Source organism: Coregonus lavaretus (assembly GCF_964263955.1).
Source record: "Coregonus lavaretus genome assembly, contig: HAP1_SCAFFOLD_2108, whole genome shotgun sequence".
NCBI classification, from domain to species: domain Eukaryota; kingdom Metazoa; phylum Chordata; class Actinopteri; order Salmoniformes; family Salmonidae; genus Coregonus; species Coregonus lavaretus.
In genome coordinates this window covers 31,427-47,500 of record NW_028161928.1, presented here as the reverse complement: position 1 = coordinate 47,500, position 16,074 = coordinate 31,427, and the positions used below count along the sequence as shown (strand labels likewise).

Below are 16,074 nucleotides of genomic sequence, written 5' to 3'. Positions count from 1 at the left end.
GGCTGGCAGGACGTCAGGAATGGGTTGGGGCTGGCAGGACGTCAGGAATGGGTTGGGGCTGGCAGGACGTCAGGAATGGGGCTGGCAGGACGTCAGGAATGGGTTGGGGCTGGCAGGACGTCAGGAATGGGGCTGGCAGGACGTCAGGAATGGGTTGGGGCTGGCAGGACGTCAGGAATGGGTTGGGGCTGGCAGGACGTCAGGAATGGGTTGGGGCTGGCAGGACGTCAGGAATGGGTTGGGGCTGGCAGGACGTCAGGAATGGGTTGGGGCTGGCAGGACGTCAGGAATGGGGCTGGCAGGACGTCAGGAATGGGTTGGGGCTGGCAGGACGTCAGGAATGGGGCTGGCAGGACGTCAGGAATGGGGCTGGCAGGACGAATGGGGTGGGGCTGGCAGGACGTCAGGAATGGGGCTGGCAGGACGTCAGGAATGGGTTGGGGCTGGCAGGGCGTCAGGAATGGGTTGAGGCTGGCAGGACGTCAGGAATGGGTTGGGGCTGGCAGGATGTCAGGAATGGGTTGGGGCTGGCAGGATGTCAGGAATGGGTTGGGGCTGGCAGGACGTCAGGAATGGGTTGGGGCTGGCAGGACGTCAGGAATGGGTTGGGGCTGGCAGGACGTCAGGAATTGGTTGGGGCTGGCAGGACGTCAGGAATGGGTTGGGGCTGGCAGGACGTCAGGAATGGGTTGGGGCTGGCAGGGCGTCAGGAATGGGTTGAGGCTGGCAGGACGTCAGGAATGGGTTGGGGCTGGCAGGACGTCAGGAATGGGTTGGGGCTGGCAGGACGTCAGGAATGGGGCTGGCAGGACGTCAGGAATGGGTTGGGGCGGGCAGGACGTCAGGAATGGGGCTGGCAGGACGTCAGGAATGGGTTGGGGCTGGCAGGACGTCAGGAATGGGTTGGGGCTGGCAGGACGTCAGGAATGGGTTGGGGCTGGCAGGATGTCAGGAATGGGTTGGGGCTGGCAGGACGTCAGGAATGGGTTGGGGCTGGCAGGACGTCAGGAATGGGTTGGGGCTGGCAGGACGTCAGGAATGGGGCTGGCAGGACGTCAGGAATGGGTTGGGGCTGGCAGGACGTCAGGAATGGGTTGGGGCTGGCAGGACGTCAGGAATGGGTTGGGGCTGGCAGGACGTCAGGAATTGGTTGGGGCTGGCAGGACGTCAGGAATGGGTTGGGGCTGGCAGGACGTCAGGAATGGGGCTGGCAGGACGTCAGGAATGGGGCTGGCAGGACGTCAGGAATGGGGCTGGCAGGACGTCAGGAATGGGGCTGGCAGGACGTCAGGAATGGGGCTGGCAGGACATCAGGAATGGGTTGGGGCTGGCAGGACATCAGGAATGGGTTGGGGCTGGCAGGATGTCAGGAATGGGTTGGGGCTGGCAGGACGTCAGGAATGGGTTGGGGCTGGCAGGACGTCAGGAATGGGTTGGGGCTGGCAGGACGTCAGGAATGGGTTGGGGCTGGCAGGACGTCAGGAATGGGTTGGGGCTGGCAGGACGTCAGGAATGGGTTGGGGCTGGCAGGACGTCAGGAATGGGTTGGGGCTGGCAGGACGTCAGGAATGGGGCTGGCAGGACGTCAGGAATGGGTTGGGGCTGGCAGGACGTCAGGAATGGGTTGGGGCGGGCAGGACGTCAGGAATGGGTTGGGGCTGGCAGGACGTCAGGAATGGGTTGGGGCTGGCAGGACATCAGGAATGGGTTGGGGCTGGCAGGACGTCAGGAATGGGTTGGGGCTGGCAGGACGTCAGGAATGGGTTGAGGCTGGCAGGACGTCAGGAATGGGTTGGGGCTGGCAGGACGTCAGGAATGGGGCTGGCAGGACGTCAGGAATGGGTTGGGGCTGGCAGGACGTCAGGAATGGGTTGGGGCTGGCAGGACGTCAGGAATGGGTTGGGGCTGTCAGGACGTCAGGAATGGGTTGGGGCTGGCAGGACGTCAGGAATGGGGCTGGCAGGACGTCAGGAATGGGTTGGGGCTGGCAGGACGTCAGGAATGGGTTGGGGCTGGCAGGACGTCAGGAATGGGGCTGGCAGGACGTCAGGAATGGGTTGGGGCGGGCAGGACGTCAGGAATGGGTTGGGGCTGGCAGGACGTCAGGAATGGGTTGGGGCTGGCAGGACGTCAGGAATGGGTTGGGGCTGGCAGGACGTCAGGAATGGGTTGGGGCTGGCAGGACATCAGGAATGGGTTGGGGCTGGCAGGACGTCAGGAATGGGTTGGGGCTGGCAGGACGTCGGGAATGGGTTGGGGCTGGCAGGACGTCAGGAATGGGTTGGGGCTGGCAGGACATCAGGAATGGGTTGGGGCTGGCAGGACATCAGGAATGGGTTGGGGCGGGCAGGACGTCAGGAATGGGTTGGGGCTGGCAGGACGTCAGGAATGGGTTGGGGCTGGCAGGACATCAGGAATGGGTTGGGGCTGGCAGGACGTCAGGAATGGGTTGGGGCTGGCAGGACGTCAGGAATGGGTTGGGGCTGGCAGGACGTCAGGAATGGGTTGGGGCTGGCAGGACGTCAGGAATGGGTTGGGGCTGGCAGGACGTCAGGAATGGGTTGGGGCTGGCAGGACGTCAGGAATGGGGCTGGCAGGACGTCAGGAATGGGTTGGGGCTGGCAGGACGTCAGGAATGGGTTGGGGCTGGCAGGACGTCAGGAATGGGTTGGGGCTGGCAGGACGTCAGGAATGGGTTGGGGCTGGCAGGACGTCGGGAATGGGTTGGGGCTGGCAGGACGTCAGGAATGGGTTGGGGCTGTCAGGACATCAGGAATGGGTTGGGGCTGGCAGGACGTCAGTAATGGGGCTGGCAGGACGTCAGTAATGGGTTGGGGATGGCAGGACGTCAGGAATGGGTTGGGGCTGGCAGGACATCAGGAATGGGTTGGGGCTGGCAGGACGTCAGGAATGGGTTGGGGCTGGCAGGACGTCAGGAATGGGTTGGGGCTGGCAGGACGTCAGGAATGGGTTGGGGCTGGCAGGACGTCAGGAATGGGGCTGGCAGGACGTCAGGAATGGGTTGGGGCTGGCAGGACGTCAGGAATGGGTTGGGGCTGGCAGGACGTCAGGAATGGGTTGGGGCGGGCAGGACGTCAGGAATGAGGCTGGCAGGACGTCAGGAATGGGTTGGGGCTGGCAGGACGTCAGGAATGGGTTGGGGCTGGCAGGACGTCAGGAATGGGTTGGGGCGGGCAGGACGTCAGGAATGGGTTGGGGCTGGCAGGACGTCAGGAATGGGGCTGGCAGGACGTCAGGAATGGGGCTGGCAGGACGTCAGTAATGGGTTGGGGCTGGCAGGACGTCAGGAATGGGTTGGGGCGGGCAGGACGTCAGGAATGGGTTGGGGCTGGCAGGACGTCAGGAATGGGGCGGGCAGGACGTCAGGAATGGGTTGGGGCTGGCAGGACGTCAGGAATGGGTTGGGGCTGGCAGGACGTCAGGAATGGGTTGGGGCTGGCAGGACGTCAGGAATGGGGCTGGCAGGACGTCAGGAATGGGTTGGGGCTGGCAGGACGTCAGGAATGGGGCTGGCAGGACGTCAGGAATGGGTTGGGGCTGGCAGGACGTCAGGAATGGGGCTGGCAGGACGTCAGGAATGGGTTGGGGCTGGCAGGACGTCAGGAATGGGGCTGGCAGGACGTCAGGAATGGGTTGGGGCTGGCAGGACGTCAGGAATGGGGCTGGCAGGACGTCAGGAATGGGTTGGGGCTGGCAGGACGTCAGGAATGGGGCTGGCAGGACGTCAGGAATGGGTTGGGGCTGGCAGGACATCAGGAATGGGTTGGGGCTGGCAGGACATCAGGAATGGGTTGGGGCTGGCAGGACGTCAGGAATGGGTTGGGGCTGGCAGGACGTCAGGAATGGGTTGGGGCTGGCAGGACGTCAGGAATGGGGCTGGCAGGACGTCAGGAATGGGTTGGGGCTGGCAGGACGTCGGGAATGGGGCTGGCAGGACATCAGGAATGGGTTGGGGCTGGCAGGACGTCAGGAATGGGTTGGGGCTGGCAGGACGTCAGGAATGGGGTGGGGCTGGCAGGACGTCAGGAATGGGGCTGGCAGGACGTCAGGAATGGGGCTGGCAGGACGTCAGGAATGGGTTGGGGCGGGCAGGACGTCAGGAATGGGTTGGGGCTGGCAGGACGTCAGGAATGGGTTGGGGCTGGCAGGACGTCAGGAATGGGTTGGGGCTGGCAGGACGTCAGGAATGGGTTGGGGCTGGCAGGACGTCAGGAATGGGTTGGGGCTGGCAGGACGTCAGGAATGGGTTGGGGCTGGCAGGACGTCAGGAATGGGTTGGGGCTGGCAGGACGTCAGGAATGGGTTGGGGCTGGCAGGACGTCAGGAATGGGTTGGGGCTGGCAGGACGTCAGGAATGGGTTGGGGCTGGCAGGACGTCAGGAATGGGTTGAGGCTGGCAGGACGTCAGGAATGGGTTGGGGCTGGCAGGACGTCAGGAATGGGTTGGGGCTGGCAGGACGTCAGGAATGGGTTGGGGCTGGCAGGACGTCAGGAATGGGTTGGGGCTGGCAGGACGTCAGGAATGGGTTGGGGCTGGCAGGACGTCAGGAATGGGGCTGGCAGGACGTCAGGAATGGGTTGGGGCTGGCAGGACGTCAGGAATGGGTTGGGGCTGGCAGGACGTCAGGAATGGGTTGGGGCTGGCAGGACGTCAGGAATGGGTTGGGGCTGGCAGGACGTCAGGAATGGGTTGGGGATGGCAGGACGTCAGGAATGGGTTGGGGCTGGCAGGATGTCAGGAATGGGTTGGGGCTGGCAGGACGTCAGGAATGGGTTGGGGCTGGCAGGACGTCAGGAATGGGTTGGGGCTGGCAGGACGTCAGGAATGGGTTGGGGCTGGCAGGACGTCAGGAATGGGTTGGGGCTGGCAGGACGTCAGGAATGGGTTGGGGCTGGCAGGACGTCAGGAATGGGTTGGGGCTGGCAGGACGTCAGGAATGGGTTGGGGCTGGCAGGACATCAGGAATGGGTTGGGGCTGGCAGGACGTCAGGAATGGGTTGGGGCTGGCAGGACGTCAGGAATGGGTTGGGGCTGGCAGGACGTCAGGAATGGGGTGGGGCTGGCAGGACGTCAGGAATGGGTTGGGGCTGGCAGGACGTCAGGAATGGGGCTGGCAGGACGTCAGGAATGGGTTGGGGCTGGCAGGACGTCAGGAATGGGTTGGGGCTGGCAGGACGTCAGGAATGGGTTGGGGCTGGCAGGACGTCAGGAATGGGGCTGGCAGGACGTCAGGAATGAGGCTGGCAGGACATCAGTAATGAGGCTGTCAGGACATCAGTAATGAGGCTGGCAGGACATCAGTAATGAGGCTGTCAGGACATCAGTAATGAGTCTGTCAGGACATCAGTAATGAGGCTGTCAGGACATCAGTAATGAGGCTGTCAGGACATCAGTAATGAGGCTGTCAGGACATCAGTAATGAGGCTGTCAGGACATCAGTAATGAGGCTGTCAGGTCATCAGTAATGAGGCTGTCAGGACATCAGTAATGAGGCTGTCAGGACATCAGTAATGTGTTGAGGCTGTCAGGACATCAGTAATGAGGCTGTCAGGACATCAGTAATGAGGCTGTCAGGACATCAGTAATGAGGCTGTCAGGACATCAGTAATGAGGCTGTCAGGACATCAGTAATGAGGCTGGCAGGACATCAGTAATGAGGCTGGCAGGACATCAGTAATGAGGCTGGCAGGACATCAGTAATGTGTTGAGGCTGTCAGGACATCAGTAATGAGGCTGTCAGGACATCAGTAATGAGGCTGTCAGGACATCAGTAATGAGGCTGGCAGGACATCAGTAATGAGGCTGGCAGGACATCAGTAATGAGGCTGTCAGGACATCAGTAATGAGGCTGTCAGGACATCAGTAATGAGGCTGTCAGGACATCAGTAATGAGGCTGTCAGGACATCAGTAATGAGGCTGTCAGGACATCAGTAATGAGGCTGTCAGGACATCAGTAATGAGGCTGTCAGGACATCAGTAAGGACATCAGTAATGAGGCTGTCAGGACATCAGTAATGAGGCTGTCAGGACATCAGTAATGAGGCTGTCAGGACATCAGTAATGAGGCTGTCAGGACATCAGTAATGAGGCTGTCAGGACATCAGTAATGAGGCTGTCAGGACATCAGTAATGAGGCTGTCAGGACATCAGTAATGAGGCTGTCAGGACGTCAGTAATGAGGCTGTCAGGACGTCAGTAATGAGGCTGTCAGGACGTCAGTAATGAGGCTGTCAGGACATCAGTAATGAGGCTGTCAGGACATCAGTAATGTGTTGAGGCTGTCAGGACATCAGTAATGAGGCTGTCAGGACATCAGTAATGAGGCTGTCAGGACATCAGTAATGAGGCTGTCAGGACATCAGTAATGAGGCTGTCAGGACATCAGTAATGAGGCTGTCAGGACATCAGTAATGAGGCTGTCAGGACATCAGTAATGAGGCTGTCAGGACATCAGTAATGAGGCTGTCAGGACATCAGTAATGAGGCTGTCAGGACATCAGTAATGAGGCTGTCAGGACATCAGTAATGAGGCTGTCAGGACATCAGTAATGAGGCTGTCAGGACATCAGTAATGAGGCTGTCAGGACATCAGTAATGAGGCTGTCAGGACATCAGTAATGAGGCTGTCAGGACATCAGTAATGAGGCTGTCAGGACATCAGTAATGAGGCTGTCAGGACATCAGTAATGTGTTGAGGCTGTCAGGACATCAGTAATGAGGCTGTCAGGACATCAGTAATGTGTTGAGGCTGTCAGGACATCAGTAATGGGTTGAGGCTGTCAGGACATCAGTAATGGGTTGAGGCTGTCAGGACATCAGTAATGAGGCTGTCAGGACATCAGTAATGAGGCTGTCAGGACATCAGTAATGAGGCTGTCAGGACATCAGTAATGAGGCTGTCAGGACATCAGTAATGAGGCTGTCAGGACATCAGTAATGAGGCTGTCAGGACATCAGTAATGAGGCTGTCAGGACATCAGTAATGAGGCTGTCAGGACATCAGTAATGAGGCTGTCAGGACATCAGTAATGAGGCTGTCAGGTCATCAGTAATGAGGCTGTCAGGACATCAGTAATGAGGCTGTCAGGACATCAGTAATGTGTTGAGGCTGTCAGGACATCAGTAATGAGGCTGTCAGGACATCAGTAATGAGGCTGTCAGGACATCAGTAATGAGGCTGTCAGGACATCAGTAATGAGGCTGTCAGGACATCAGTAATGAGGCTGTCAGGACATCAGTAATGAGGCTGTCAGGACATCAGTAATGAGGCTGTCAGGACATCAGTAATGAGGCTGTCAGGACATCAGTAATGAGGCTGTCAGGACATCAGTAATGAGGCTGTCAGGACATCAGTAATGTGTTGAGGCTGTCAGGACATCAGTAATGAGGCTGTCAGGACATCAGTAATGAGGCTGTCAGGACATCAGTAATGTGTGTGTGTGTGTGTATGTGTGTGTGTGTGTGTGTGTGTGTGTGTGTGTGTGTGTGTGTGTGTGTGTGTGTGTGTGTGTGTGTGTGTAGGTAAGAAGCAGGATGTATGGTTCGTGGTGGACCCCCAGACAGGAGAGAAACAGACCAGTCTATCTACATCCTCATCTGACTCCATCTGCCCCAACGCACCTCTGTTATACATAGGACGTACAGGTAACTAACTAGTCAATACCACTCTATTCTATCTAACTCTATATGTCCCAACACACCACTGGTATACATAGGACCACAGGTAACTAACTAGTCAATACTACTCTATTCTATCTAACTCTATATGTCCCAACGCACCTCTGTTATACATAGGACGTACAGGTAACTAACTAGTCAATACCACTCTATTCTATCTAACTCTATATGTCCCAACACACCCACTGGTATACATAGGACCACAGGTAACTAACTAGTCAATACCACTCTATTCTATCTAACTCTATATGCCCCAACACACCACTGGTATACATAGGACGGACAGGTAACTAACTAGTCAATACCACTCTATTCTATCTAACTCTATATGTCCCAACACACCACTGGTATACATAGGACCACAGGTAACTAACTAGTCAATACCACTCTATTCTATCTAACTCTATATGTCCCAACACACCACTGGTATACATAGGACCACAGGTAACTAACTAGTCAATACTACTCTATTCTATCTAACTCTATATGTCCCAACGCACCTCTGGTATACATAGGACCACAGGTAACTAACTAGTCAATACTACTCTATTCTATCTAACTCTATATGTCCCAACACACCACTGGTATACATAGGACCACAGGTAACTAACTAGTCAACACCACTCTATTCTATCTAACTCTATATGTCCCAACACACCACTGGTATACATAGGACGTACAGGTAACTAACTAGTCAACACTACTCTATTCTATCTAACTCTATATGTCCCAACACACCACTGGTATACATAGGACCACAGGTAACTAACTAGTCAATACCACTCTATTCTATCTAACTCTATATGTCCCAACGCACCTCTGGTATACATAGGACCACAGGTAACTAACTAGTCAATACCACTCTATTCTATCTAACTCTATATGTCCCAACGCACCTCTGGTATACATAGGACGTACAGGTAACTAACTAGTCAATACTACTCTATTATATCTAACTCTATATGTCCCAACACACCACTGGTATACATAGGACCACAGGTAACTAACTAGTCAATACTACTCTATTCTATCTAACTCTATATGTCCCAACACACCACTGGTATACATAGGACCACAGGTAACTAACTAGTCAACACCACTCTATTCTATCTAACTCTATATGTCCCAACACACCACTGGTATACATAGGACCACAGGTAACTAACTAGTCAACACCACTCTATTCTATCTAACTCTATATGTCCCAACACACCACTGGTATACATAGGACGTACAGGTAACTAACTAGTCAATACTACTCTATTCTATCTAACTCTATATGTCCCAACACACCACTGGTATACATAGGACCACAGGTAACTAACTAGTCAATACTACTCTATTCTATCTAACTCTATATGTCCCAACACACCACTGGTATACATAGGACCACAGGTAACTAACTAGTCAATACTACTCTATTCTATCTAACTCTATATGTCCCAACACACCACTGGTATACATAGGACGGACAGGTAACTAACTAGTCAATACCACTCTATTCTATCTAACTCTATATGTCCCAACACACCACTGGTATACATAGGACCACAGGTAACTAACTAGTCAATACCACTCTATTCTATCTAACTCTATATGTCCCAACACACCACTGGTATACATAGGACCACAGGTAACTAACTAGTCAACACCACTCTATTCTATCTAACTCTATATGTCCCAACACACCACTGGTATACATAGGACCACAGGTAACTAACTAGTCAATACCACTCTATTCTATCTAACTCTATATGTCCCAACACACCACTGGTATACATAGGACCACAGGTAACTAACTAGTCAATACTACTCTATTCTATCTAACTCTATATGTCCCAACACACCACTGGTATACATAGGACGGACAGGTAACTAACTAGTCAATACTACTCTATTCTATCTAACTCTATATGTCCCAACACACCACTGGTATACATAGGACCACAGGTAACTAACTAGTCAATACCACTCTATTCTATCTAACTCTATATGTCCCAACACACCACTGGTATACATAGGACCACAGGTAACTAACTAGTCAATACCACTCTATTCTATCTAACTCTATATGTCCCAACACACCACTGGTATACATAGGACCACAGGTAACTAACTAGTCAATACCACTCTATTCTATCTAACTCTATATGTCCTAACACACCACTGGTATACATAGGACCACAGGTAACTAACTAGTCAATACTACTCTATTCTATCTAACTCTATATGTCCCAACACACCACTGGTATACATAGGACCACAGGTAACTAACTAGTCAATACTACTCTATTCTATCTAACTCTATATGTCCCAACACACCACTGGTATACATAGGACCACAGGTAACTAACTAGTCAATACCACTCTATTCTATCTAACTCTATATGTCCCAACACACCACTGGTATACATAGGACCACAGGTAACTAACTAGTCAATACCACTCTATTCTATCTAACTCTATATGTCCCAACACACCACTGGTATACATAGGACCACAGGTAACTAACTAGTCAATACTACTCTATTCTATCTAACTCTATATGTCCCAACACACCACTGGTATACATAGGACGTACAGGTAACTAACTAGTCAATACCACTCTATTCTATCTAACTCTATATGTCCCAACACACCACTGGTATACATAGGACGGACAGGTAATTAACTAGTCAACACCACTCTATTCTATCTAACTCTATATGTCCCAACACACCACTGGTATACATAGGACCACAGGTAACTAACTAGTCAATACCACTCTATTCTATCTAACTCTATATGTCCCAACACACCACTGGTATACATAGGACCACAGGTAACTAACTAGTCAATACTACTCTATTCTATCTAACTCTATATGTCCCAACACACCACTGGTATACATAGGACCACAGGTAACTAACTAGTCAATACCACTCTATTCTATCTAACTCTATATGTCCCAACACACCACTGGTATACATAGGACCACAGGTAACTAACTAGTCAATACTACTCTATTCTATCTAACTCTATATGTCCCAACACACCTCTGTTATACATAGGACGTACAGGTAACTAACTAGTCAATACCACTCTATTCTATCTAACTCTATATGTCCCAACACACCACTGGTATACATAGGACGTACAGGTAACTAACTAGTCAATACCACTCTATTCTATCTAACTCTATATGTCCCAACACACCACTGTTATACATAGGACGGACAGGTAACTAACTAGTGAATACCACTCTATTCTATCTAACTCTATATGTCCCAACACACCACTGGTATACATAGGACCACAGGTAACTAACTAGTCAATACCACTCTATTCTATCTAACTCTATATGTCCCAACACACCACTGTTATACATAGGACGGACAGGTAACTAACTAGTGAATACCACTCTATTCTATCTAACTCTATATGTCCCAACACACCACTGGTATACATAGGACCACAGGTAACTAACTAGTCAATACCACTCTATTCTATCTAACTCTATATGTCCCAACACACCACTGGTATACATAGGACCACAGGTAACTAACTAGTCAATACTACTCTATTCTATCTAACTCTATATGTCCCAACACACCACTGGTATACATAGGACGGACAGGTAACTAACTAGTCAATACCACTCTATTCTATCTAACTCTATATGTCCCAACACACCACTGGTATACATAGGACGGACAGGTAACTAACTAGTCAATACCACTCTATTCTATCTAACTCTATATGTCCCAACACACCACTGGTATACATAGGACCACAGGTAACTAACTAGTCAATACTACTCTATTCTATCTAACTCTATATGTCCTAACACACCACTGGTATACATAGGACCACAGGTAACTAACTAGTCAATACTACTCTATTCTATCTAACTCTATATGTCCTAACACACCACTGGTATACATAGGACCACAGGTAACTAACTAGTCAATACCACTCTATTCTATCTAACTCTATATGTCCCAACACACCACTGGTATACATAGGACCACAGGTAACTAACTAGTCAATACTACTCTATTCTATCTAACTCTATATGTCCCAACACACCACTGGTATACATAGGACGTACAGGTAACTAACTAGTCAACACTACTCTATTCTATCTAACTCTATATGTCCCAACACACCACTGGTATACATAGGACCACAGGTAACTAACTAGTCAATACCACTCTATTCTATCTAACTCTATATATCCCAACACACCACTGGTATACATAGGACCACAGGTAACTAACTAGTCAATACCACTCTATTCTATCTAACTCTATATGTCCCAACACACCACTGGTATACATAGGACCACAGGTAACTAACTAGTCAATACCACTCTATTCTATCTAACTCTATATGTCCCAACACACCACTGGTATACATAGGACCACAGGTAACTAACTAGTCAATACTACTCTATTCTATCTAACTCTATATGTCCCAACACACCACTGGTATACATAGGACCACAGGTAACTAACTAGTCAATACCACTCTATTCTATCTAACTCTATATGTCCCAACACACCACTGGTATACATAGGACCACAGGTAACTAACTAGTCAATACTACTCTATTCTATCTAACTCTATATGTCCCAACACACCACTGGTATACATAGGACCACAGGTAACTAACTAGTCAATACTACTCTATTCTATCTAACTCTATATGTCCCAACACACCACTGGTATACATAGGACCACAGGTAACTAACTAGTCAATACCACTCTATTCTATCTAACTCTATATGTCCCAACACACCACTGGTATACATAGGACCACAGGTAACTAACTAGTCAATACTACTCTATTCTATCTAACTCTATATGTCCCAACACACCACTGGTATACATAGGACCACAGGTAACTAACTAGTCAATACCACTCTATTCTATCTAACTCTATATGTCCCAACACACCACTGGTATACATAGGACCACAGGTAACTAACTAGTCAATACTACTCTATTCTATCTAACTCTATATGTCCCAACACACCACTGGTATACATAGGACGTACAGGTAACTAACTAGTCAATTTTACTCTATTCTATCTAACTCTATATGTCCCAACACACCACTGGTATACATAGGACCACAGGTAACTAACTAGTCAATACTACTCTATTCTATCTAACTCTATATGTCCCAACACACCACTGGTATACATAGGACCACAGGTAACTAACTAGTCAATACCACTCTATTCTATCTAACTCTATATGTCCCAACACACCACTGGTATACATAGGACCACAGGTAACTAACTAGTCAATACCACTCTATTCTATCTAACTCTATATGTCCCAACACACCACTGGTATACATAGGACGTACAGGTAACTAACTAGTCAATACTACTCTATTCTATCTAACTCTATATGTCCCAACACACCACTGGTATACATAGGACCACAGGTAACTAACTAGTCAATACCACTCTATTCTATCTAACTCTGTATGTCCCAACACACCACTGGTATACATAGGACCACAGGTAACTAACTAGTCAATACCACTCTATTCTATCTAACTCTATATGTCCCAACACACCACTGGTATACATAGGACGTACAGGTAACTAACTAGTCAATACTACTCTATTCTATCTAACTCTATATGTCCCAACACACCACTGGTATACATAGGACCACAGGTAACTAACTAGTCAATACCACTCTATTCTATCTAACTCTATATGTCCCAACACACCACTGGTATACATAGGACCACAGGTAACTAACTAGTCAATACCACTCTATTCTATCTAACTCTATATGTCCCAACACACCACTGGTATACATAGGACCACAGGTAACTAACTAGTCAATACCACTCTATTCTATCTAACTCTATATGTCCCAACACACCACTGGTATACATAGGACCACAGGTAACTAACTAGTCAATACCACTCTATTCTATCTAACTCTATATGTCCCAACACACCACTGGTATACATAGGACCACAGGTAACTAACTAGTCAATACCACTCTATTCTATCTAACTCTATATGTCCCAACACACCACTGGTATACATAGGACCACAGGTAACTAACTAGTCAATACCACTCTATTCTATCTAACTCTATATGTCCCAACACACCACTGGTATACATAGGACGGACAGGTAACTAACTAGTCAATACCACTCTATTCTATCTAACTCTATATGTCCCAACACACCACTGGTATACATAGGACGGACAGGTAACTAACTAGTCAATACCACTCTATTCTATCTAACTCTATATGTCCCAACACACCACTGGTATACATAGGACCACAGGTAACTAACTAGTCAATACCACTCTATTCTATCTAACTCTATATGTCCCAACACACCACTGGTATACATAGGACCACAGGTAACTAACTAGTGAATACCACTCTATTCTATCTAACTCTATATGTCCCAACACACCACTGGTATACATAGGACGTACAGGTAACTAACTAGTCAATACCACTCTATTCTATCTAACTCTATATGTCCCAACACACCACTGGTATACATAGGACGGACAGGTAACTAACTAGTCAATACCACTCTATTCTATCTAACTCTATATGTCCCAACACACCACTGGTATACATAGGACCACAGGTAACTAACTAGTCAATACCACTCTATTCTATCTAACTCTATATGTCCCAACACACCACTGGTATACATAGGACCACAGGTAACTAACTAGTGAATACCACTCTATTCTATCTAACTCTATATGTCCCAACACACCACTGGTATACATAGGACGTACAGGTAACTAACTAGTCAATACTACTCTATTCTATCTAACTCTATATGTCCCAACACACCACTGGTATACATAGGACGGACAGGTAACTAACTAGTCAATACTACTCTATTCTATCTAACTCTATATGTCCCAACACACCACTGGTATACATAGGACCACAGGTAACTAACTAGTCAATACCACTCTATTCTATCTAACTCTATATGTCCCAACACACCACTGGTATACATAGGACGGACAGGTAACTAACTAGTCAATACCACTCTATTCTATCTAACTCTATATGTCCCAACACACCACTGGTTTACATAGGACCACAGGTAACTAACTAGTCAATACCACTCTATTCTATCTAACTCTATATGTCCCAACACACCACTGGTATACATAGGACCACAGGTAACTAACTAGTCAATACCACTCTATTCTATCTAACTCTATATGTCCCAACACACCACTGGTATACATAGGACCACAGGTAACTAACCAGTCAATACCACTCTATTCTATCTAACTCTATATGTCCCAACACACCACTGGTATACATAGGACCACAGGTAACTAACTAGTCAATACTACTCTATTCTATCTAACTCTATATGTCCCAACACACCACTGGTATACATAGGACCACAGGTAACTAACTAGTCAATACTACTCTATTCTATCTAACTCTATATGTCCCAACACACCACTGGTATACATAGGACCACAGGTAACTAACCAGTCAATACCACTCTATTCTATCTAACTCTATATGTCCCAACACACCACTGGTATACATAGGACCACAGGTAACTAACTAGTCAATACTACTCTATTCTATCTAACTCTATATGTCCCAACACACCACTGGTATACATAGGACCACAGGTAACTAACTAGTCAATACCACTCTATTCTATCTAACTCTATATGTCCCAACACACCACTGGTATACATAGGACCACAGGTAACTAACTAGTCAATACTACTCTATTCTATCTAACTCTATATGTCCCAACACACCACTGGTATACATAGGACCACAGGTAACTAACTAGTCAATACCACTCTATTCTATCTAACTCTATATGTCCCAACACACCACTGGTATACATAGGACGGACAGGTAACTAACTAGTCAATACTACTCTATTCTATCTAACTCTATATGTCCCAACACACCACTGGTATACATAGGACCACAGGTAACTAACTAGTCAATACCACTCTATTCTATCTAACTCTATATGTCCCAACACACCACTGGTATACATAGGACGTACAGGTAACTAACTAGTCAATACCACTCTATTCTATCTAACTCTATATGTCCCAACACACCACTGGTATACATAGGACGTACAGGTAACTAACTAGTCAATACCACTCTATTCTATCTAACTCTATATGTCCCAACACACCACTGGTATACATAGGACCACAGGTAACTAACTAGTCAATACTACTCTATTCTATCTAACTCTATATGTCCCAACACACCACTGGTATACATAGGACCACAGGTAACTAACTAGTCAATACCACTCTATTCTATCTAACTCTATATGTCCCAACACACCACTGGTATACATAGGACCACAGGTA

General features: G+C 48.6%; 1 protein-coding gene across 1 annotated transcript in view; it reads left to right on the top strand.

Annotated features, from left to right (window-relative positions):
• Positions 1 to 16,074, top strand: part of LOC311119949 (serine/threonine-protein kinase/endoribonuclease IRE1-like) — a 58,482-nt gene that overhangs the window by 25,808 nt on the left and 16,600 nt on the right. Inside the window, exon 6 of the mRNA XM_084194594.1 lies at positions 7,545 to 7,667. Coding sequence (XP_084050720.1) covers positions 7,545 to 7,667 — 123 coding nt within the window. The remainder of the gene's footprint in view (positions 1 to 7,544; positions 7,668 to 16,074) is intronic.